Genomic DNA, 26,679 nt, shown 5'->3' on the forward strand with positions numbered 1-26,679 from the left:
TTTTCTTTCTTCCATGGCTTTCCGTCCTCTTCTATCAGTCACCCCCTTCTCCAGCCCTGTATCTCATTCACCAATTGACTTCCCAGCTCTTTACTTTATCCCTCCCCTTCAGGCTTCACCTTTCACCTTGTGTTTCTCTCTCCCCTTCCCCCACCTTCTAAATCTACTCCTCAGCTTTTTTTCCTCCAGTCTTGCCAAAGGGACTTGGCCTGAAATGTCAGCTGTACTCTCTTATATAGATGCTACCCGCCCTGCTGAGTTCCTATAGCATTTTGTGTGTGTTACAAGAATATATTTCTGAGTTAATCTCAGATGAAGAGTTTTTCAGTCAATGAAAATGTGTATTAGAGTTGCATGGGGGGAAAAAAACAACAAAATATTTAAATCAGACTTAGTTCTTGAGAAAATCAATTTTTTTCTACCTCATCTCGTTCAGAACATATTTTCTACTACTTTATTCTCTTTGGATACATAACAATATAAACAGCTTTATTGTGGATAACAAGTCACCTGTAGCTTTCACATCACAAAAATACCACACTCCACATGGAAATACTACTGTTCTCCACTTCATATTCATTAGCTTTGCCATAATTGATGCATCCAGTACCATCAGTGGGGGAGAGCGCACAGGTTCCACAATGTAATATCATGTGCTTTTTGTGGATAGACAGATAATTTATTCATCCCAAATTAAAATGCCACAGTAACATTACAAGTGCACAGATATACAAGAATACAAATATTAGAAGAGAAGTAAGAAAGAATAAAATTTAAGTTACCTGTAATAGGAGGGGGCATCACATCCCTGGCTATTAGTTGACTCATTATTGAGCCTAATGGTCAAGGGTAAGAATGACCTCATATAGCACTCCTTGGAGCAGCGCATTTGTCTCAGTCTATCACTAAAAGTGCTCCTCTGCTCAGCCAAGGTGGCATGCAGAGGGTGAGAAACATTGTCCAGAATTGTCAGGATTATGTGGAACATGAACAGGACTTGAATAATACAAATGGAGGGAGCGAGCCTGAGCTACTTCACAGATTGAAGATGGGCAAAAATGGCCCATTCTGATATGGACAGGAAAACAGTTGGAGAACTGGATGGTCAGTTCAGATCCCTGATCTGTCCCAGTTAGAAGATCAAGAGTGGTTTCTCAAACTTGGATTAAACGTTGCTGTAACAATGTGAATTCAGACATCACCATAGAGACTAAAATTATCTAATCTGAACTGCTGTCCTTCACCCATTGATGCCTTTTGTAAATCTTTTTACAGGTTGGAAATGACAAAGAATTTTTGTGCAGGAGTCTTATACAACAAGCAGCATTAGGGTTGTGAGTTTTAATGCCTCTGTCCAGATATTTATGGAGTGATCAGATACCAATATATCTGTTGTTGATCCTAGGAGATGAAGAAGTATCCCATCCCTGGTGGAAACATGATTTGTGCCTGAAGTGAAGTTTTATGTTGTAACTGTAAAATCCACTGGAAGTAGGACCCTGAGAAAACACCAGCATTTGATCACTTGAGATTTCTTCAGTGTGGGATTCTCTCACTCAGCGAGCCACAGAAACATAAGGGAATTCACAGAGAAGAGAGGCCATTCACCTGATGTTTGTGTTGGACAGGATCTGCTCAGTCACTCAGCTGAAGATACATCAGCAAGTTCATATTACAGTGAGATGGTTCATCTGTTCTGTCTGCAGGAAGCAATTCATTCAGTCACCAAGCTGACGATACATTAGAAAATTCACGTCAGTGAGGGGACATACTTGCTCCATGTATAGGAAGAGATTTACTCACTCTGCCAACCCTGACACACACCATTGAGTTCAGAAAGGACAGAGACTTCAACGATTCCGTGTGTGGAAAGAGATTCACTCGGCGATGTGATCGCATTGGTGAGAGACTGTTCACCTGCTTAGACTATAGGGTGGCTTTGATTTTCTCATCTGATCTATTAGCACACCTGTCACTTCACACTGGGGAGATGTTGTTCACCTGCTCAGACTGCGGGAAGAGGTTCAATCGATCTTCTGCCCTATTGGTACACCAGCGAGTTCACACTGGGGAGAAGCCATTCACCTGTTCAGTGTGTGGGAAGGGATTCGCTCTGTCATCTAACCTATTAGCACATCAGCGAGTTCATACTCGTGAAAGGCCATTCACTTGTTCAGTGTGCGGAAAGGGGTTCACTCGATCATCTGCCCTATTAGTACACCAGCGAGTTCACACTGGGGAGAGGCCATTCACTTGTTCAGACTGTGGGAAAGGATTCACTCAGTTATCTCACCTACAAGCTCATCAGCGAGTTCACACTGGTGAGAGGCCATTCACCTGTTCAGTGTGTGGGAAGGGATTCAGTCGATCATCTGCTCTATTGGTACATCAGCGAGTTCACAGTGGGGAGAGGCCGTACACCTGTTCAGTGTGTGGGAAGGGATTCACTCAATCATTTCCCCTATTGGTACACCTGCGGGTTCACACTGGGGAGAAGCCGTTCACCTGTTCAGACTGTGGGAAGGGATTCACTCAATCATTTGACCTACAGGCACACCAGTCAGTTCACACTGGGGAGTGGCCATACACCTGTTCAGACTGTGGGAAGGGATTCATTACACCATCTAAGCTAAAGATCCATCAGCGAGTTCACACTGGGGAGAAGCCTTTCACCTGTTCAGACTGTGGGAAGCAATTTACATGGTCATCTGACCTATTGGCACACCAGTCAGTTCACACTGGGGAGAGACCTTTCACCTGTTTGGACTGTGGGAAGGCATTCACTCAGTTCTCCCACCTACAGACACACCAGCGAGTTCACATGGTAGAGACGCCGTTCACCTGCTCAGAGTGTGGGAAGGCATTCTCTCAGTCATCCCACCTAAAGACACACCAGCGAGTTCATACTGGGGAGAGGCCATTCACCTGTTCGGTGTGTGGGAAGGGATTCACTCGATCTCGTCACCTACAGGGACACCAGCGAGTTCACACTGGGGAGAGGCCTTTCACCTGTTCAGTGTGTGGGAAGGGATTCACTCGATCATCTGTGTTATTGGCACACCAGCGACTTCATACTGGAGAGAGGCCGTTCATCTGTTCAGTCTGTGAGAAGCGATTCACTCGATCATGGGACCTACAAGCACACCAGCAAGTTCACACTGGTGAGAGGCCATTCACCTGTTCAGTGTGTGGGAAGGGATTTACTCAGTTATCTTCCCTGCAGGCACACCAGCGTATTCACACTGGGGAGAGGCCGTTCACGTGTTCAGTATGTGGGAAGGGATTCACTCGATCCTCTGTGTTATTGGCACATCAGCGACTTCACACTGGGGAGAGGCCATTCACCTGTTCGGTGTGTGAGAAGCGATTCAGTCGATTATGTGGCCTACAAGCACACCAGGGAGTTCACACTGGGGAGAGGCCATTTACCTGTTCAGTGTGTGGGAAGGGATTTACTCGATCACATGACCTACAGACACACCAGCGAATTCACACTGGGGCAAGGCCATTCACCTGTTCAGTTTGTGGGAAGGGGTTCACGCAGTCATCTTCCTTGCAGGCCCACCGACGAGTTCACACTGGAGAGAGGCCTTTCACCTGTTCAGTGTGTGGAAAGGGATTCACTCAATTATCTTCCCTACAGGCACACCAGCGAGTTCACACTGGGGAGCGACCGTTCACCTGTTCAGTATGTGGGAAAGGATTCACTCAATTGTATTCCCTAAAGACACATCAGCGAGTTCACACTGGGGAGAAGCCATTCACCTGTTCAGTGTGTGGGAAGGGATTCACTCGATCGCATGACCTGCAGACACACCAGCGAGTTCACACTGGGGAAAGGCCTTTCACATGTTCCGTGTGTGGGAAGGGATTCATTCGAGCATCTAATCTGAAGGTACATCAGCGAGTTCACACTGGGGAGAGGCCAACTACTCACTAAGAATGTGGGAAGGGATTCCCTTGGTCATTTGACTTGACACAGCAGTCTGTTCACACTGGGGAGAGGCAATTCACCTGCTCAGATTGTGAAAAGGGATTCACCCAATCATTTGACCTACTGGCACATCAACTAGTTCACACTGGGGAGAGGCCATTCACCAGTTCTCACTGTGTGAAGAGACTTATTCTAACATGATCTACAGGAACATCAGTCATTTCACACTGGGAAGTGGCTTAACGCATGCTCAGACTTTGGGAAGGGATTTGCTAAGGCAGCTAAACTGAAAGTACATCGGAGTTCACAGTGGGGAAGGTTTGTTCACCGGCTTTGACTGTGGGAAGGGATTCACTTGGTCATCTGACCTATTGGCACGCTAGCCAATTCACACTGGGGAGATGCAGTTATCTGCTCAGACTGAAGGAAGGCTTTGACTCAGTCATATCACCTGCAGACTTGACTTGACTTGCTGAATACAGAGGCAAGTTCAAAAGTGACTTGGTGTTGAATTCTGCAATTATTGCTGCTGCTCTTCACGCCCAGTTCTGCACCTGAGTTTCAACTTCTGGACAGCTAAGAGCATATGATGAAGGAAACAGAGTGGGAGGGGAGGGGTGTCATGGCATCGAATGACAGTGTAGCAATGTTTGGAAGTTGATTGAGAAAATAAATTAGGGTTACTTAGACTGTTGACAGAAAGTATATTGCTTGTGGTAGCTTGTTGTGTTGAACAAGCCACTGAATTCTTACAAAAGGAGTGGCTGGATTGGTGTCATTTGGTAAGGGGTGACAATGCTTGAAAACTGTTCTTACCCAGAAGTCTGTGAGCTTAAAAATATACTATCATTGTGAATCAAATGCGGAGCTGTCAACAGTCCAAAAGTTGTGCCAAAAGATGCGCATGCGTTCAGAGGATAAAGTGTTCCAGAAATCGGTGCACTGGACCACCCAAGCACAGCTGAGATGCTGCTATCTAAAGCTAAGGATTTGTGAGTCAGACAAAAAGTGTATTTCTGCACTGGTAAGTGCACAGTGGGGGTACATTATTCACCTGCTCTATACAGAAACACCAGTGACTTCATGGGATGCAGTTTAAATAACTGTTGAATTTTGAACTATCAAAATTGGTGAATCTAGTTGCAAGTTCAAGAGTGACAGTTGGTGTCAGATTCTGCAGTTATTGCTGCTGTTCATCACACCTGGAACTGGACACAGGAGGGGTTTGCTCTAGTAATATTAGTCTTTCATTGGACTTCAGTTAAATATTGTGGATTTGTCTTAATAAATCTATCCACCAACACATTGATTTATGTGCCAACACAGAAAATATTCTGCGAAGAGCTGAAGAATGCAGTGAGCTATCCCGTGGAATTAATAAAATCAGAATGATATCACGAGCAAATTGGTGTTTAGTATTTGCAGTGTCCAGCAGATCCTGGTTAATTGGTGCACCATTTCGCCCAGTTAGGAGGCTATCCCAATTAGCCAAAGTTTCATGGAAATTGTTAAAAAGATATAAAAAAAAGTCAGTGTACCATTTAACTAACATTATGTACTTAAATGAAATACAAAACAAAGAAGAACACTACCAATACTATGACAGTACCATAAAACTGTATCAGTTTCTAATATTTTTTGAATGGGTAATTAATCCAATGTCTGTGGCCATGTCCTTTTGATTGACTGTAAGTCAACAATCAGTGTAGGCACCTTGTGCAGAATATTGTCTGCCTTAATCCAATGCTTTTGACAATTACATCCTCCAAACCTTAATTTTCATTGTAACATTTAAGATGATTCAAATTCATCATGGTTCCTGAATGTTGAAGGAATGAAATTGTTTCATTTTCACTCCCGGCCATTTCTGACATTTCCAAGCCTGAATGCTTAAAATCGCAGTGAGCAGAACAGTTTTGAATTGTCTTACTACTTATTTCTCGCCAACTATCAGTGACATAAATCACTGCTTTTTCAACACAAACACAAGCAATTGACGCTATTTAAAAACTGTTTGCTCTGAGCATGGTGTAGTGTCTTCTGCCACACAAGTGATTGCGACTGAAGCTAATTAGAAAATGTTCAGTAACAGTTTCCTGTCCTAGTTAAGTGGAGACTGCCCCAAATAAAGGAAGGAATACCTATCTATTTTCTCGATGATCTTTTTTCTCTAAGTTTTCTTAAATATGTGGCTGCCCCAATTTACTGGATCCATTGTACTTACACACTAATTCTCAACAAATATTACGTACCATCTACATGATTATACTTCAAATAAATTCACCATAGAACACTACATCACATTCCAGGCACTTCGGCTCACAACATTGGGCCAGTCTTTTAAACTGATCAATCTATCATTCCCCTCCTACACAGCCCTCTATTTTTTTTTAACAATCACCAAAAAGTTCCTAAATACACTAATGTATCTGCCTTTACTATAAAGCATGGCAGGGCATTCCACCTACATGCCATACTCTATGTCAAAAATATCTCTGACATTGGACCCTATACCTTCCTCCAATTACTTTAAAGTAATGCTCATTTGTGTGAACCATTTCCACCCTATGAAGAAAAGTCTCTGGTTATCCACTCAATCCATACCTCTTATTATCTTGTACAATGCTATGAAATCAACTCATACTCCAATTCAAAGAAGAAAGGTCTAGCTTCTATAGAAGATTCATAGAAAACCTACAGCACAATACAGGCCCTTCAGCCCACAAAGCTGTGCTGAACATGTCCTTATCTTAGAAACCACCTAGGGTTACCCATAGCCCTCTATTTTTCTAAGCTGTACCTGTCCAGGAGTCTGTTAAAAGACCGTATTGTATCTGCCTCCACCACTGTCACTGGCAGCTCATTCCACACACTCACTCCTTTCTGCATAAAGAAATTACCCCTGACATCTTTGTGTCTACTTCCAAGCACCTTAAAACTGTGCCCTCTCACGCTAGCCATTCCAGCCCTGGGAAAATGCGCCTGTCTATCCACACGATCAATGCCTTGCAACATCTTTTACACAAATACACTTATACATATTCAGTCAGCATCTTGGTAAATCTCTTCTGCACACTGTAAAACATCCACATTCTCTCTATAATGAAATGACCAGAACTGAACACACTCATCTAAGTGTAGCTGAAACTTGGAAGTGCAACATTACGTCCCAGCTCATTAATTAGTTAATTCTTCTTCACCATACAAGAAGAGAGGCTGTACTTGATCTGGTATTGGCAAATGAACCTGGTCAGGTGTCAGGTCTCTCAGTGGGAGAGCATTTTGGTGATAGTGATCACAATTCTATCTCCTTTATCATAGCATTGGAGAGGGATAAGAACAGTCAAGTTAGGAAAGCATTTAATTGGAGTAAAGGGAAATATGAAGCTATCAGGTAGGAACTTTGGAAGCATAAATTGGGAACATGTTCTCAGGGAATGCACAGCAGGAATGCGGCAAATGTTCATGGGATATTTGCGTGGTATTCTGCGTAGGTACGTTCCAATGAGATGGAAAAAATGGTGGGGCACAGGAATCATGATGTACAAAGGTTGTTGTAAATCTAGTTAAGAAGAGCTTAAAAAAACTAGGTAATGATAGAGATCTAGAAGATTATGAGGCTAGCAGGAAGGAGCTTAAGAATGAAATTAGGAGAGACAGAAGGGGCCGTGAGAAGGCCTTGGCAGACAGGATTAAGGAAAACCCCAAGGCATTCTACAAGTATGTGACGAGCAAGAGGATAAAACGTCAGAAAATAGGAACAATCAAGTGAGACAGTGGAAAAGTGTGTATGGAACTGGAGGAGGTAGCAAAGGTACTTAGTGAATACTTTGCTTCAGTATTCACCACAGAAAAGGATCTTTGTGATTATAGGGATGATTTCCAGCAGATTGAAAAGCTTGAGCATATAGACATTAAGAAAGTTGATGTGCTGGAGCTTTTGGAAAGCATCAAGTTGGATAAGTCACTGGGACCAGAGAAGATGTACCTCAGGCTACTGTGGGAGTCAAGGGAGGAGATTGTTGAGCCTCTGGCAATGATCTTTGCATCATGAATGGGGATGGTAGAGGTTTCAGAAGATTGGAGGGTTGCAGATGTTCCCTTATTCAAGAAAGGGAGTAGAGATAGCCCAGGAAATTATAGACCAGTGAGTATTAATTCAGTGGTTGGTAAGTTGATGAATTTGGAGAAGCATAATATTGCATTGCATTTATCTTCTTTACCTCTGACTAACTATGAAAGTTAACATTAAAGTAATCTTGCAGTAGGATTCCTAGACACATTGGACCTCTGATTTCAGAATTTGCTTCCCTTTTAGAAAATAGTCTACTCCTTCATTCCTTCCACCAAATTTCCTTACACTGTATTCCATCTCTCACAATCTGTCCAACTCCTTCTGCATTCCCCCTGCTTCCTCATCTTTACCTGCTCCTCCACTTACCTTTGTATCATCTACAAAACTGGCCAAAAAAGGCATGAATTCAGTCATCCACATCATTAATGTATAAAGTGAAAAGAAGCAGTCCCAACTGTTATGTACCCCTAGGGTTTATATTTTCTGTGGACTATCACTTTAAAATGTCGGGAGAATGAGACTGGCTTTTGGACACTGTTTGAGTTGCTATTAAGAGAGAGAGAGGGAGAGACAGAGAATACTCGAAAGATTGATGTTATAGTTTCTCTACAAACTTGTTTACCTCTCCACAAGGACACTTGCCTGCTTGTAAAACTCTTACAGGGAGAGGAGGGCGGAGGAGGTTGATGGACAGCTGTTGTCCAGCATGTGGGGATAAATACCAGGTATGCTGATACACAGCCGGACACACGGTTTTGGACACTGGATGAGCTTTGTTGTACCCACAGAAAGGTGGGGTTTTTGGAGGATTGATTCGGGGAAATCGATCAGTGGCTCTCGCAGTGTAAAAAGGTGTGACTGGTGAGGAATTATTTGTGTGTCCGCCCTTGCCTGGGTGATAATTTCATCACTGAAAAACAGTTGCATTCTGTTATGGTCACAGTCGGTGACTTCAGCAGGATTTCGGAAGACAATGGAAAGATCGACGGCATCAGCTCACTTCTCACCTCTCTCTCTCTCCAACGTTACTCAACTAACTACCACAAACTGAACTGAGCTTTCTTCATCATCGTAAGACTATCCATTTACCCTTAGACTTGAAAAAGCTTGGTTTTTCTATTTCCGCACATATGTGTGTGTATATATATATATATATGATCATTGCTAACCTGTTTGATATACCCTCATTTATGTTATTATATTGCGTAGTTACTAATAAACACTATTAGTTAATAGCAATACCAGACTCTACTGTGTTTTCCATTTCTGCTAGATCTTTAACCCGTCACGGAGTACCCGTCACAACACAGACCACTGCAGAACATGACTAGTCAATGGCAGCCAACCAGAAAAGACCCACTTTATTCCCGCTCTTTTCCTTCTACCAGTCAACTAATCTTCTGTCCATGCTAGTATCTTTCCTATAAGGCCATGGACCCTTATCTTGTTTAGCAGATTTGTGTAAAGCACCTCATATGTTTCTGAAAATATCTGTTATTTTTATTTAGAGGTACACCATGTAATAGGATTTTCCTGCCCATGAAGCCTATGCCACCTATTACACCAATGTGACTAATTAACCTACTAACTCATGTCTTTTAACTGTGAGGCAACCCATGTAGTCACAGGGAAAACACACAAACTCCTTAAAGATGGCAGTGGAATTGAACCCAGACCCTGTCATTGTGCTGTTATAGTGTTACACTAACCACTATGCCACTGTGTCACCCCAAGTAAACAGGATCTACTGACTCTCCATTGTTTATTCTGCCTGTTATTTCCTCAAAGAATTCAAACAAAATTGTGTTGTGAGATTTCTCCTGAAGGAAACCCTGTTGACTTAAGTCTATTTTATAATTTGCCTCCAAGCAGCCCAAAGCCACATCATTAATAATGGATTCTAAAATCTTGCCAGCCAGTAATACCAGGCAAACTGGCCTGTACTTTCCTGTATTTTGCCTTCGATCACCACCCCCCCCCCCAATCTTTTTAAAGTGTTGTATTGTAGCGGTGTGCTACACGCAGCGCTAAAATTACGACACAGAGTCGGTAACTGCAGTCGAAGGAAAAAACTTTATTCGAAATCTTCAGCCTCACTTTTAAGCCTCCCTCAACCTGCCCCTCCCCATGGCGCAGAGGCTCCAAAGCTCTGTGCTCGCAAACCCCCGTAGGCTATCTAATTGTGAGTCGGTTCGGATGTGCCAGGAAATGGGTCGCCACAGTATGACACTTTGAGTTTCCAGTCTTCTGGAACCATTTAAAAATCAACTGATTATTGAAAAAACAATGCTAATGTCTTCACAATCTCTTCAGCTACCTCTTTTAGAACCCTGGAGTGTAGTACATCTGGTGCAGGTGACTTCAGAACTTCCAGCTTCTGAAGCACCTTCTCCTCAGTAAGAATAACTATACTCAACACTCTGCTCCCTGACTCTCCCCAATTTCCAGTATGCTACAATTGTTTCCATTGTGACAGGGTTCTGAATTACCCCTATGAACTGTGTTTTTGAAAAGACAGAGAGTTGTTGTTCTTAGAGAGAGAGAGAGAGAGAGAGAGAGAGAGAAGGACTGCTCGGAGATGGTGTCGTGGTTTCTCTGCAAGCTTGTTTTGAATATACAAGGACACTACCTGCTTGAGAGTTTTTGCAGAGAAAGAGCAACGTGCAGCTCATGGGTCGCCATGGTGACCGAGGGCTGTGTTATTTGATAGACGTCTGGTGTTCAGCATGCTGAGATAAATAGTGGGTCAACTGATAAACCTACAGACTCATGGTTTTGGACACTGAAAGAGCTTTGTTGTGCCCACAGAAAAGGTGAGTTTTGGAGGATCGATCAGTGGCTCTCGCAGTGTGAAAAGGGTGTGACCGGTGGGGTTATTCATGTGTCCAACCCTTGCCTGGGTTAATAATTCCACCACAGAAGAACAGTCCCCTTTATTATGGTCACAGTCGGTGACTTCCAAAGGATTTCGGAGGACAACGGGACGATCGACGGCGTCAGCTTACCTGAAGACTCAAAACTCTCTCCCCCCCCTCTCTCTTTCCCCCCCTCTCTCTTCCCCCCTCTCTCTTTCCCCCTCTCTCTTCCCCCCTCTCTCTTCCCCCCCTCTCTTCCCCCCCTCTCTTTCCCCCCTCTCTTTCCCCCCCTCTCTTTCCCCCCTCTCTTTCCCCCCCTCTCTTTCCCCCTCTTCCCCCCCCTCTCTTTCCCCCCCTCTCTTTCCCCCCCTCTCCCCCCCCTCTCTTTCCCCCCCTCTCTTCCCCCCCCTCTCTTCCCCCCCCCCTCTCTTCCCCCCCTCTCTTCCCCCCCTCTCTTTCCCCCCCTCTCTTTCCCCCCCTCTCTTTCCCCCCTCTCTTTCCCCCCCTCTCTTTCCCCCCTCTCTTTCCCCCCTCTCTTTCCCCCCTCTCTTTCCCCCCTCTCTTTCCCCCCCTCTCTTTCCCCCCTCTCTTTCCCCCCTCTCTTCCCCCCTCTCTTCCCCCCCTCTTTCCCCCCTCTCTTTCCCCCCTCTCTTTCCCCCCCTCTCTTTCCCCCCCCTCTTTCCCCCCCTCTCTTTCCCCCTCTCTTTCCCCCCCTCTCTTTCCCCCCCTCTCTTTCCCCCCCCTCTCTTTCCCCCCTATCACTACTGGACTGAACTGAACTTTACTCATCAATCCTAAGACTGTATCAATTTACCCCTAGACTTGAAGAAGCTTGGTTTTCCTGTTTCCACACATATATAATCATTGCTAACCTGTATGATATATCTGCATTTATATGACTGTATTGCGTAGTTACTAATAAATAGCATTAGGTTATAGCAATACCAGACTCCATGGTGTTTTCTATTTCTGCTGGTTCTTTAACCCGTCACGGGGTACGTGACACCATTGACTGATGCAAAATACTTAATTCAGTTTCACCGCCATTTCTTTGTCCTCTATTACTTTCTCTTCAGTGTAATAGTCCACTAATGTCTACTCTTGCTTCTCTTTTACTCACTATATATCAAGAAAATATTTTGGTAGTTTTTCCATATTTTTGGCTATTTTACCTCATATTTTAAATTCTCTCCTTATTGCTTTTTTGTTGTCTTCAGTTGGTTTTGAAAAACTTCCCAATCCTCTAGATTCATAATCATTTTTGCTACATTGTATGCCCTCTCCTTAGTTTTTTATGCTGTCTTCAATGTTGAGCCCAAGATTACTGCTGTGACATCACTCAACTAGCTATTATACCTCACTCCTCTATGCTTTCTCGTTACCATCTGAAATTCTGCCAACAATAGTGTCATCAGCAAATTTGTAGATGACATTTGAACTGTGCCTAGCCACACAGTCGTGGGTGTAGCAAGAGTAGAGCAGTGGCCTAAGCACACAATTTGAGGTGTGCCACTGTTGGTTATCAGCGAGATGGAGATGTTATTTCCGATCTGCACAGAGTGTAGTCTTCTGGTGAGGAAGTCTCCCTGTGAACTTTGATGGCCTTAATCAATAACCTATCAACCTCTGCTTTAAATATACCCAATGACTTGGTTTCTATAGCAGTCTGTGATGCACCATCAATAACTCACTCTGAGACGTAAGGCGAGATATCGGCTTTTATTGACTGGAAGAAGGAACCAGAAGTGAGTGACCATCATACTACGTCCTGGATACTGAGGCCGAGCATAGGCCTCAGATCGCCTTTATACAGGGGCCTGTGGGAGGAGCCACAGGAGCAGTCAGTAGGGGGCGTGTCCAGACAGGCACACGTAGTTCACCACAGTCTGTGGCAATGAATTCCACAGACACATAACATCTGGCTAATAACATTCATCTTCATATCTGTTCTAAAGTTACATCCTGTAATTCTGAGGGCATGCTCTCTGGTCCTAGATTCCTCCACACTTGGAAACATAGTCTCCTCATCCAAGCTATCTAAGCCTTTCAATATGTGAGTTCCCTCCTTCATTCTTCTGAACTCCAGGGAGTACAGTTCTAGAGTCATGTAACACTCCTCACACATTAACCCTTTCATTTTCTGGAATAATTCTTAGTAAACCTTCTCTGGACCTTCTCCAATGCCAGAACATCTATTAGATAAGAGGCTCAAAACTGCTCTTTATACTCCCAAGTGCAGTCTGATCCATACTTTATAAAGTGTCAGCATTACATGCTTTGTTTTATATTCTAGTCCTATTGAAATGACTGCTCCTATTACATTTGTGTCTACTTATATACCACCAATCAGTCTGTGTATACAAGTTAATCTTATGCATTTGTATGAATTGTGTTTTTGTTGTTTTCAATATGCTTATTGTGTTTTTTATGTGGCATTGGATCCAGAGTAAGGGTTAGGGTTATGTTATTATGTTATTAACCCTAACCCTAACCCTATTTCTATCTTTAATATCTCTATTTTTCCTTTTCAGGGTTCTTTCAGTTCTTTGCGGGAATGCGACAGGCTCTAGGAGTTTCACAACTGGCCGTTATTCGATATGCCAAGGATGCAACCTAGGAGTTTAGCTCACTTTTGGAATTCCAGGATTTTGTGGCTCAGGAGATGGGTGGACCGAAGGTCAATGCCTCTGCAGAAATTCAGTGTGCCGTGGGAGATGGAAGATTGAAAGAAGCAAGCTGGTTGCTGGCTGTGTGCCCAGAGACCTGTTCTTTGGGCACAGAGCTCGAAAAAAGTGATGCAACAGACTTTTAACATCATAAATCAGTGAGTTGTTTGTTATGTTCCCCTCTCGCTGTAAAACGGAGACACCTCTTTTTCTCTTAGGGAGAGAGAGAGAGCCAGTAGTACATTGAATTACCAGGTGAATGAGTAGTCATTAGGGGTACTGCAGGTCTGTGCCTTTACTAATGCTTTGCTACACACCTGAGTGCTCGATGGAGGGTGCTGATGCTTTTTTTGCTGGTGGGAGATGAGGGATCGTTGCTTTGTTGCTGATTACACGTGGGAGGGGGAGTTGGGAGGGGCTTTGGGGTTCTAACATTTAACCGTCATTCATTCTTTGTTTTTGTGGATGGTTGCAAAGAAAAAGTATTTCAGGATGTATATTATATACATTTATCTGACATTCAATGTACTGTTGAAACCTTTGAGAGCAAAAAGCTAAATTGTACTACAGAGGCAAAATACAAAAGGATGAAGAATGCAGGACTGAAAGTGCAGTATTTAAATGCACGTAGCATTCAGAATAAGGTAGATGAACTCTTGGCACAATTAGAGATGGGTCAGTATGACATCGTGGACATCACTGAGTTGTGGCTGAAAGAAGGCCATAGTTACGAGCTTAACATCAAAGGATATATTTTGTATCGAAAGACCAGGCAGGAAGGCATAGGTGGTGGTGTGGCTCTGTAAGAGATGGACATAACTCTTTAGAAAGAGGTGACATAGGGTAAGAAAATGTTGAATCTTTGTAGGTGGGGTTAAGAAATTGTAAGGGTAAAAAACCATTATGGGAATCATATATAGGCCTCCAAACTCCAAATAGTAGCCAATATATGGAGTTGAAATTGCAAAGAGAACTGGAAAATGTATGTAATAAGGGTAATGACACAATTGTAATGGGAGACTTCAATATGAAAGGGATTGGGAAAATCAGGTTGGTGTCAGATCACAAGAGAGGGAATTCGTTGAATGCCAATCCATTGGCTTTGTAGAGCAGCTTGTGCTTGAGTCTACTCGAGGAAAGGCTATCTCAGATTGGGTGTTGTGTAATACCCAGATCTTATTAGGGAGCTTAACATAATTAGGAAGCAGTGATCACAATATGATTGAATTCGTACTGCAATTTGAGAGAAGCATAACTCACATGTATCAGTATCGCAATGAAATAAAGGGAATTCCAGAGACATTAGAGAGGAGCTTGCCCAGGTGGATTGGAGGAGGATCTTGGCAGGGATGATGGGCAGAGCAGAAATGGCTGAAGTTTCTGGGAACAGTTCACAAGGTGCAGAATAGATATGTCCCACAGAGGAAGAAGTTCTCAAATGGCAGGGATAAGGAACCATGCCTGACAAGGTTAGTTAAGGATTGCATAAAAGCCAAGGAAAGGGCATATAAGGTAGCAAAAGTGAGTGGGAAACTTTTAGAATCCAACAAAAGGCAACTAAAAATGCTAAGAAGGGAAAAGATTAAATATGAGGGCAGATTAACCAATAATATAAAGCAGGATACCAAAAATATGTTCAGTTATATAAAGAATAAAAGGGAGGTGAGAGTTGATATTGGACCACTGGAAAATGATGCTGATGAGGAAGAAATGGGGGACAAAGAAATAACTGATGAACTTAATAAGTACTTTGCATCAGTCTTTCCTGTGGAAGACACTAGCAGTGTGTCAGAGAGCAGGAGTTAGTGCCATTGCTTTTACAAAGTCTGGCCCTGTGGCTCAGAAGGGTTGGGAAAAGAAGAGGATAGCAGAAGTGATAGAAGACTCTATAATTAGGGGGTCAGATAGGTGATATCTGTGGACACAGGAAAGAAACACAGATGGTAGCTTGCCTCCCAGATGCCAGGGTCCGTAATGTTTCTGATTGTGACCACAATATCTTGAAGTGGGAAGGAGAACAGCCAGAGGTCGTGGTACATATTGGTACTAACGACATTGGTAGGAAAAGGGAGGCGGTCCTTAAAACAGACTGCAGGGAGTTAGGAAAGAAATTGAGAAGCAGAACCTCAAAGGTAGTAATCTTGGGATTACTGCCTGTGCCACTTGACAGTGAGTATAAAAATAGAATGAGGTGGAGGATAAATGTGTGGCTGAGGGAATGGGGCAGGGATTCAGATTTCTGGATTATTGGGACCTCTTCTGGGGCAGGTGTGACCTGTACAAAAAGGATGGGTTGCACTTGAATCCGAGGGGGACCAATATCCTGGCGGGAAGGTTTGCTAAGGCTATTGGAGAGCATTTAAACTAGAATTGCTGGGGGGTGGGGTGGGAACTGATCCGAAGTGACAGAGGAAAGGGAGGTTGGCTCACAAATAGAGAAAGTTTGGAGACAGGTGATAGGGGAGGGACACGCTCAGTCCGATGGTTTGAAATGTGTCTGTTTTAATGCGAGGAATATCATGAATAATGTGGATGAGAGCTTGGAACTATGATGTTGTGGCCATTACAGAGACTTGGATGGTGCAGGGGCAGGAATGGCTACTACAAGTGCCAGGCTTTAGTTGTTTCAGAAAGGACAGGGAGGGAGGCAAAAGAGGTGGGGGCGTGGCACTGTAGATCAGGGATAGTTTCACGACTGCAGAAAAGGAGGAAGTCATGGTGGGGTCATCTATGGAGTCTCTGTGGGTGGACGTTAGGAATAGGAACGGGTCAATAACTCTACTGGGTGTTTTTTATAGACCACCCAATAGTAAGAGGGACATCAAGATCGGGGACAGATTCTGGAAAGGAGTAATAATAACAGGATTGTTGTGGTGGGAGATTTTTAATTTCCCAAATGTTGATAGGCATCTCTGAGGGATTTAGAATTGGTGGAGTTTGTTAGGTGTGTTCAGGAAGGTTTCCTGAAGCAATATGCAGATAAGCCTACAAGAGGAGAGGCTGTACTTGATCTGGTGTTGGGAAATGAACCTGGTCAGGTGTCAGGTCTCTCAGTGGGAGAGCATTTTGGAGATAGTGATCACAATTCTGTCTCCTTACCATAGCATGGAGAGGGATAGGAATGGACAAGTTAGGGAAATGTTTAATTGGAGTAAGGGGAAATATGAGGCTATCAGGCAGGAAGTTGGAAGCATAAATTGGAAACAGATGTTCTCAGGGAAATGTACAGAAGAAATGTGGTAAATGATCAGGGGATATTTGCGTGGGGATCCGAGTAGGTACGTTCCAATGAGACGTGGAAAGGATGGTAGGGTACAAGATCCGTGGTGTACAAAGGCTGTTGTAAATCTAGTCAAGAAGAAAGGAAGAGGTTAAAAAAAGGTTAAAGTTTAAAAAAAAGGTAAAAAAAAACTAGGTAATGATAGGAATCTAGAAGATTGTAAGGTTAGCAGGAAGGAGCTTAAGAATGAAATTAGGAGAGCCAAAAGGGGCCATGAGAAGGCATTGGCGGATAGGATTAAGAAAAACCCCAAGGCATTCTACAAGTATGTGAAGAGCAAGAGGATAAGACATGAGAGAATAGGACCAATGAAGTGTAACAGTGGAAAAGTGCGTATGGAACCGGAGGAGATAGCAGAAGTACTTAATGAGTACTTTGCTTCAGTATTCAGTATGGAAAAAGATCACAGCAATTGTAGGGATGACTTGCAGTGGAATGAAAAGCTTGATCATGTAGATACTAAGAAAGAGGATTTGCTGGAAGCATCAAGTTGGATAAGTCACTGGGACTGAGTGGATATACCCCAGGCTACTGTGAGAAGTGAGGGAGGCGATTGCTGAGCCTCTGGCGATGGTCTTTGCATCTCAATGGGGATGGGAGAGGTTCTGGAGGATTGGAGGGTTGCAGATGTTGTTCCCTTATTCAAGAAAGGGAGTAGAGATAGTCCAGGAAATTATAGGCCAGTCAGTCTTACTTCAGTGGTTGGTAAATTGATGAAGATCCTGAGAGGCAGGATTTATGAACATTTGGAGAGGCATAATATGATAAGGAATAGTCAGCATGGCTTTGCCAAAGGCAGGTTGTGCCTTACTAGTGTTACGTACCCCGTAACTGGGTGTCTGACCAGCAGAGAAAGAAGAATCCGTTGGTGGTACCAAGCTAAAGGTATTTATTAGTAAACTACACAATACAATATCAAAAATGCAAATATACATATAAAACAAGTTAGCAGTTACAAACCTAAAAGTGTAGTGTTACGTATTCAGGCAACACAACAATAAATATATGTGTTCGGCAAGGGTTTTTTATAACAAACAACACATTTATTAAACACAGAAAACAAACCCCCCAAAAGTAAACAAACACTAACGTAACCGGAAATCAACTGCTGTGCGGCAGCTCAAACAGTTCTTAAAGCGATATTGCAAAAACAGTTCTTTAAAGTGGTATTGCCAAAAGTTCGATATGCTCACAGTCCATTTAAAAGGAGAGTCTTTCTAAGACAATTTAAATTCTCTTTCACGTCGTTTTGCTTCGATCCCCGACGTCGAACTTTTCCCACGAAGAATTTACGAAACGGAACGGCTTAAAGGCACTGACCTTTCCTTTCACACTATCCTCAATCCTTTCTGGTAATCCCAGGGATTAACACGAGAATAGTCAACAAAATCCTTCCGAATAAGGATCAAACAAAGGCCGAACCCGTTTCACCGTAGAAATCGATTCTCCTCGATCTTTAACTCCCGAACTCCGATCTTCACTCTCCACTAATTCTCAAACTAGCAGAATTGTAAAGAACCTGCTGGCAATGACCTTTTAAACTTTAGGCATCAGATAAAACTTAATCTTTCAACTAAACTGCGTCATCACATTAAATCACGCAGCGGCATGAAGTCAACTTGGCAAATCCAGCCACGAACTGCCCCTCCTCACAGGGTGGGGTCTTCCTTATATAACCTGAAAAAAAAACCTGTCACATGATCTCTACTGGCGGGAAAATGACGTCACTCCACCATCACAAGACCATTACCTCAAGTCCAGTATAGCTTCAACCCCAGTCACGTGACAAGAGTACCACTGTCATGTGTCACGAGTACGTAACAGTAGGAATAATAATAATCAATGATAAACAAGCTCTATCGATGCCTAGGGGTAAATGAGTTGTCATAGGAAAGTATAGAGTTCAGTTCATAAATGCTGAGGTAGTTATGGTTGTTGTATTGAAATCGTTGGAGAGAGAGAGAGAGAGAGAGAGAGCGAGATGTAACAGCAACAGTTGCGGCAGGCAAACCTTTTGTGGCTTTCTTAATCTGTCGTGTCGTTGTAGCCATTCAGTTATGACCCCTCTGGTCTTCAGCTAGACCATTCTTCTGTGGTGGACTCGTCACTCTGGCATGAGTGGACACACACGCAAGTCCCCACCAGCCCTGCTGTAACACTGTGAGCTTTACTGACCGATCTCCTGGTTTGGTCTCCGAAGCCCCCACCTTTCTGTGGGTTCCCAACACTCAGTCGGTGTCCACTGGTGTGTCTGAAGGGTGTCTCTCCAGACCCGTCTTTTATCCCCACTCACGGGGTCTCAGCTATCCATCAACTCTGAATGACCGTGTCCATCAAATTAGGCTACTCCTGCTATCTCCTGAGGAATGTTAATGAGCAAAGTAAAGTCCTTGTAGTGGAAGGTAAATAATTCAGGAAGAGTCATAATACAGTAAATCAACAGTCTCTCTCCCCCTCTTATCTGTAGCAAATGTTCTTGCCTGGGCTTTATCTCTCTCTCTCAATAGCGGCATAACAACAGCAATAGTTCGTAGTTCTCAGGAGAGGGGTTGGGAATGGTTAACTCTGCACCCCATTGTCCATCAGGTCTGTTCATCACTCATAACACTAGTCTGACAGAATTTTTGATGATGTGATTAAACACATTGATGAAGGTAGAGCAGTAGATGTAGTGCATATGGATTTCAGCAATGCATTTGATAAGGTACTCCATGCAAGGCTTATTGAGAAAGTAAGGAGGCATGGGATCCAAGGGTACATTGCTTTGTGAATCGAGAACTGGCTTGCCCACAGAAGGAAAAATAGTGGTTTTAGATGGGTCATTTTCTGCATGGAGGTCGGTGACCAGCAGTGTGCCTCAGGAATCTATTCTAGCATCCCTACTCTTTGTGATTTTTATAAATGACCTAGATGAGGAAGTGGAGAGATGGGTTAGTAAATTTTCTGATGACACAAAGGTTGAGGATGTTGTGGATAGTGTGGAGGGCAGTCAGAGGTTACAATGGGACATTGATAGGATGCAAAACTGGTCTGAGAAGTGCCGGATGGAGTTCAACCCAGATAAGTGTGAGGTGGTTCATCTTGGTAAGTCAAATATGATGACAAAATATAGTATTAATGGTAAGACTCTTGGCGGTGTGGAGGATCAGAGGAATCTTAGGGTCCGAGTCCATAGGATGGTCAAAGCAGCTGCGCAGGTTGACTCTGTGGTTAAGAAGGTGTATGGTGTATTGGCCTTTATCAGTCATGGAATTGAATTTGGGAGCTGAGAGGTAATGTTGCAGCTATATAGGACCCTGGTCAGACCCCACTTGGAGTACTGTGCTCATTTCTGGTCACCTCACTACAGGAAGGATGTGGAAGCCATAGAAAGGGTGCAGAGGAGACTTACAAGGATGTTTCCTGGATTGGTGAGCATGCCTTATGAGAATAGGTTGAGTGAACTCGGCCTTTTCTCTTTGGAGCGACGGAGGATGAGAGGTGACCTGATAGAGGTGTATAAAATGATGAGAAGCATTGATCGTGTGGATAGTCAGAGGCTTTTTCCCAGGGTTGAAATGGTTGCACAAGAGGACACAGGTTTAAGGTGCTGGGGAGTAGGTACAGAGGAGATGTCGGGGGTAAGTTTTTTACTCAGAAAATGGTGAGTGTGTGGAATGGGCTGCTGGCAACAGTGGTGGAGGCAGATATGATAGGGTCTTTTAAGAGACTTTTAGATAGGTACATGGAGCTTAGTAAAATAGAGCGCTATAGGTAAGCCTAGTAATTTCTAAGGTAGGGACATGTTCGGCACAACTTTGTGGGCCGAAGGGCTCGTATTGTGCTGTAGGTTTTCCATGTTTCTATGTTTCATTGGATAGCCCCACATTCCAAAGCCCCATTATCTCTAGTCATAACCCAAATATTGCTGCTACAGAGAAACCATTACATTAGCAGTGAAACATTATGGAGTGTTACTTATGTTTCTATGTAATCTGTGTTCCACATCCCAGCTACTAGTGGGAGGCCTGTATATAACTGGCATCAACGTCTTTTTACCCTGGCATTTTCTTAACTCAATCCACAAGGATTTAACATCTTCTGATTTTATGTCGCATCTTTGTACTGATTTGATGCCATTCTTTACTAGTAGAGCCACACTACCCTCTCTGCCTACCTTCACATCCCTCCGATACAACATATAACCTTGGATATATAGCTCTCAACTACAACCACCCTTCAGCCAAAAATTCAGTGATGGCCACAACATCATACCTGACAATCTGTAATAGTGCAACAAGATCATCCACCTTATTTCTTATATTCCATGCATTGATATATAACACTTCAGGTATTGTATTTGATATCCTTTTTGATTTTGCATCCTTCATGCAGTGATACTCACTCTGCTGACTGCAATTATGTCCTATTATCTGCCTGCCCTTCCTGACAGTCCTGATGCACATTATCTTTGCTTTTTTACCATCTGTCCTATCCTGAGTCCCTTCATTCTGGTTTCCAGCCTCTGTCAAATTAGTTTAAACCCTTCCCAACAACTCTTAATAAACCTGTCCACAAGAATATTGTTCCCCTCAGGTTCTGGTGCAACCTGTCACTTTTGAACAGGTCACACTTCCCCAGAAGAGATCCCAATGATCCAAGAACCTGAAGCACTGCCCCTTGCATCAGCTTCTGAGCCATGCATTAATCTGCCAAATCATCCAGTTTCTACCCTCACTGGTACATGGCACAGGCAGCAATCCAGAAATTACTACCTGGGAGGTCCTGCTTCTTATCTTTCTACCTAAGTCTCCAAATTCCCTTTTCAGGACCTCTTTGCTTTTCCTTCTTATGTCTTCGGTACCAATATGTACCAAGACATCTGGCTGCTCTCCCTCCCTCTCCAAAATGTTGTGGATGAGATCCAAGACATAGAACATAGAAATCTGCTGCACATTAGAGGTCCTTCAGCCCACAATGTTGTGCCAACCATATAACCTACTCTAGACACAGCCTAGAATTTCCGTAGCGTATCGCCCTCTGTTTTTCTAAATAGAGACATCTTTGACCCTGGTACCTGGGAGGCAACATACCATTCAGATGTCCCATTCATGGCCACAGAATCTCCTGTCTGTTCTCCTGACTATTGAGTCCCCTATCATTACCGCTCCCTTCTTTCCTTCTTTCCCTTCTGCACCATGGACTTATGCTCAATGACAGCCACTGGTGGCAACAAAATCTACAAATTCACCACTATCTAGCTAAAGAAATTTGTCCTCATCTCTATTCTAAAAGGACACCCCTCTCTTCTAAGGCTATGTCCACTGGTCTTAAACTTCCCACCATCAGAAACATCCTCGCCACATCCACTCTGTCTAGGCCTTTCAACAAATTTCAATGAGGTCACATCCTTCTGAATTCCAGTGTGTAGAGGCCCAGACCCATCAAATGCTCCTCATATGTTAAGCCTTTTAATCCCAGGATCGATTTCATGAACCTCCTTTAAACCCTCTCCAATGTCAGCACATCTTTTCTTAGATAAGGGGCCAGTATCTCCTCTCAATATTCCATGAGGCCTCACCAGTGCTTTATAAAACCTCAGCGTTACATCCTTGCTTTTATATTTTAGTCCTCTTGAAATAAATGCTATCTTCACCTGCCTTCCTCACCACCAACTCAATCTGCAAATATACCTTTAGAGAATCCTGCATGAGGACTCCCAAGATTCTTTGCACCTCAGATTTTTGAATGTTCTCTCTACTTAGAAAATAGTTAACCCTTTTATTTCTTCTAGCAAAGTACATGACCATACACTTCCCAACACCGTATTTCATCTCCCACTTCTTTGCCCATTCTTCTTATCTATCTAAGTCCTTCTGTCGCCTTTCTACTTCCTCAAACTTACCTGACCTTCAACCTATCTTCATATTGTTTGCAAACCTGGCAATAAAACTAAGTCATTGATGTATAATGTAAAAAGAAGCTGTCCCTGCACAGACCTGTGGAGCATTGCTAGTCACCAGCAGCCAACCAGAAAAGGCTCCTTTTATTCCCACTCTTTGCCTCCTGCCAACAAAGTAATGCTTTATCCATGTTAATATCTTTACTGTATTACCATGGGTTCTTAACTTGTTAAGCAGCCTTATGTGTAGCACCTTGTCAAACGCCCTCTGAAAAATCCAAGTACACAACATCCACCAACTCCCCTTGTCTATCCTGATTGTTATTTCTTCAAAGAATTCCAAAAGACTTGTCAGGCAGGATCTTCCCTTGAGTTCCACACTGACTACAACCTGTTTCATCATGTGCCTCCAAATACTTCAAAACCACATCCTGAACCTTAACAATCAACATCTTCACAGCCACAGAGGTAGAATTAACTGGCCTGTAACTTCCTTTCTTCTGCCTCTTCTTGAAGAGTGAAGTGACATTTTCAATCTTCCAATCCTCCAGAATCATGTCAGAATCAATTGATTCCTGGAAGTTCCTCATCCTTCTAAATTCCAGTGTGTAGAGGCCCAGAGCCATCAAATGTTCCTCATATGTTAAGCCTTTTAATCCCAAGATCAGTTTCATGAATCTTCTTTAAACCCACTCCAATGTCAGCACATCTTTTCTAAGATAAGGGGCCCAAACCTGCTCACAATACTCCAAGTGAGGCTTCACCAGTGCTTTATAAAGTTTCAATATTACAGCCCTACTTCTATAGTCTAGTCTGCTTGAAATGAATACTGACATTGGATTTGTCTTCTTCACGACAGACTCAACATGCAAATTAACCTTTAGAGAATCCTGTACAAGGATTACAAAGTCCTTTTGCATCTCAGTTTTTTTGTATTTTCTCTCCATTTAGAATGATCAACCACTTAATTTCTTCTATCAAAGTGCATGACCATACATTTCCCGACAATATATTTCATCTACCATTTCTTTGCCCATTCTCCTAATCTATCTAAGTCCCTCTGTAGCCCCTCTACTTCCTCGAAACTACATGGTCCACCACCTATCTTCATATCATCTACAAACATCGCAACAAAGACATCATGTGCATCTGAACTGAACTTTCTTACACACCATCGTAAAACTGTAACTCTTGCCACCTGAGCTTGAATAAGTTTGGGGATTTATATATTTACACCTATATATGCATTACACCATTAACTCTTGATTTACCTGGTTTAAGTTACTATATGACGTAGTCACTAATAAAATAGTATTTTGTTAACAGCAAAACCCGACTCCAGGTGTGTTCTATTGTTGCTGATACTTTTACAGGGTTGTGTGTACATAACAGAGGTCTATACAAGATCTCAGATTCCTGCTCATGAACAGCATTGCAAATGTTTGATTTTTCCATCGCATAAACAGAGTTCCAATCGACAAAAAGAAAGTGGTCCACCTTGTGCTGTAGAGAAATGTCCTCCTTCTCCATCACTTTAATAGACTTCTTGAAGGTTTGAATAAACTTTTCAGCTAACCCATCCATTGTTGAGTAGCTGATTTGAAGTGTCTGATGCTACTTTTCTTCACGAACAGCCAGAATTCTTCTGATGTGTATTAGATCATAAGACCATAAGATACAGGAGCGGAAGTAGGCCATTTGGCCCATCAAGTCTGCTCTGCCATTCAATCATGGGCTGATCCAATTTTTCCAGTCATACTCACTCCCCTACCTTCTCAATACAATGCCCTGTATTGTGGTTAGTTGTCACTCACAATTTGTTTGGGTAAGCAATTTCTGGTGAATAAAGTCCTCAGAACGGAGACAGACTTTGTTGTTGTGGTTGACTTCATTGGTACATTATGTACCCTGGAGCAAGGGATTTGTGGGCTTTTGTTCAGCAGAAGATGGAGAGAGAAGAAGCCCAATGGAGAGTTTGGAGTCTGCATTACAGACTGGACTTGGAATGAGGCCGGGAGACAACAACGGCTGGGGGAAATCAATGGAGAATAAATGGACAAAAAAATCGTGAGCTCCAACGTGCGCATTAGACTGTTTCCTTAAAATGGGCCCTATTTCTTTTTGTTTTCTTTACTAACCCTGTAGTCAAATTTAGAATTATAAAGCTCAATCATTTAATTGCATACGGTATACTGTTTGTTATTTCATGGTACTGATTTGTAACAGGGGAAAAATTTAGAATTATAAAGCTCAATCATTTAATTGCATACGGTATACTGTTTGTTATTTCATGGTACTGATTTGTAACAGGGGAAAATATCACGCAGCATCAACACAAAAGTTTGGCAGGGCCGGAAGCTGTCTTCCCCTAGACTAACGCCACCGGCTGAATCTGAGGTTTACAGATATATTTAAAAAAGTGAGGTAGTGTCCAAGGGTTCAATGTTCATTTAGGAATCGGATGGTAGACAGGAAGAAGCTGTTCCTGAATCGCTGAGTGTGTACCTTCAGGCTTCTGTACCTCCATCCTGATGGTAATAGTTAAAAAAGGGCATGCCCTGGGTGCTGGAGGTCCTCAATAATGGGCGCTGCCTTTCTGAGACACTGCTCCCTGAAAATGACCTGGGTACTTTGTAGGCTAGTACCCAAGATGGAGCTGGATAAATTTACAACCTTCTGCAGTAGCCCCTCCATACCAGACAGTGATGCAGCCTGTCAGAATGCTCTCCACGGAACATGTATAGAAATTTTTGAGTGTATTTGTTGACATACCAAATCTTTTCAAACTCCTAATAAAGTTTTGCCTCAGTCTTGGATTTTTATAACCCTGTATCAATATGTTAGGACCAGGTTGGCTCCTCAGAGATCTTGACACCCAGGAACTTGAAACTGCTCATTCTCTCCACTTCTGATCCCTCTATGAGGATTGGTATGTGTTCCTTTGTCTTACCTTTCCAGAAATTCACAATCAGCTCCTTTGTCTTACTGACATTGAGTGCCAGGTTGTTGCTGTGGCACCACTCCACTATTTGGCATATCTCACTCCTGTATGCCCTCTTGTCACCATCTGAGATTCTACCAACAATGGTTGTATCATCAGCAAATTTATAGATGGTATTTGAGCTGTGTCTAGCCACTCAGTCATGGGCATAGAGAGAGTAGAACAGAGTTCTCTTGTGGTACTAGATGGAGTAAGTTGCATTTTGGCTTTGCTCCATTCATTTTTCAATTTTTTACCACTCTTACCCTATCTATATTAAAGTGTTTATAACACTTTTATATGCCTGAACTTTGATTTTTACTCGCTGTTAATGAGCAAAAGGCATCAGCCAAAGGCAAGGAAGCCGGTAATGGAAGTGCAAGGAGAGAAGATGATTCTAAACAGCCTAAACAGTCTCACAACACACACAAAGTGCTGGTGGAACACAGCAGGCCAGGCAGCATCTATAAGGAGAAGCACTGTCGACGTTTCAGGCCAAGACCCTTCGTCAGGACTAACTGAAAGGAAAGATAGTAAGAGATTTGAAAGTAGTGGGGGGAGGGGGAAATGTGAAATGATAGGAGAAGACTGGAGGGGGTGGGATGAAGCTAAGAGCTGGAAAGGTGATTGGCGAAAGTGATACAGAGCTGGAGAAGGGAAAGGATCATGGGACAGGAGGCCTCGGGAGAAAGAAAGGGGGAGGGGGGGAAGCACGAGAGGGAGATGGAGAACAGGCAGAGTGATGGGCAGAGAGAGAAAAAAAAACCAAACAAAAAAACAACTAAATATGTCAGGGATGAGGCAAGAAGGGGAGGAGGGGCATTAATGAAGTTAGAGAAGTCAAAGTTCATGCCATCAGGTTGGAGGCTACCCAGCCGGTATATAAGGTGTTGTTCCTCCAACCTGAGTTTGGATTCATTTTGACAGTAGAGGAGGCCATGGATAGACATATCAGAATGGGAATGGGACGTGGAATTAAAATGTGTGGCCACTGGGAGATCCTGCTTT

General features: G+C 43.1%; 1 protein-coding gene across 4 annotated transcripts in view; it reads left to right on the forward strand.

The window, feature by feature from the left end:
* LOC132377638 (gastrula zinc finger protein XlCGF26.1-like) overlaps positions 1 to 24,922 on the forward strand; it is a 25,899-nt gene extending 977 nt beyond the window's left edge. Inside the window, exons 2-4 of one of the 4 annotated variants that reach the window (XR_009506704.1) lie at positions 1,276 to 1,901; positions 13,396 to 13,688; positions 24,158 to 24,922. Coding sequence is in view for 2 of the 4 variants with exons in the window: in XM_059943824.1 (XP_059799807.1) it covers positions 1,991 to 3,940 (1,950 nt within the window). In the remaining 2 variants the exon portion in view is untranslated. Of the gene's footprint in view, positions 1 to 1,275; positions 9,233 to 13,395; positions 13,913 to 24,157 lie in introns of those variants that run through there. The other 3 variants (XR_009506703.1, XM_059943824.1, XM_059943825.1) reach the window with 3 other exon arrangements.
* Positions 24,923 to 26,679: the final 1,757 nt, after the last annotated feature.

Source organism: Hypanus sabinus, chromosome 19 (assembly GCF_030144855.1).
Source record: "Hypanus sabinus isolate sHypSab1 chromosome 19, sHypSab1.hap1, whole genome shotgun sequence".
Taxonomy (NCBI): Eukaryota; Metazoa; Chordata; class Chondrichthyes; order Myliobatiformes; family Dasyatidae; genus Hypanus; species Hypanus sabinus.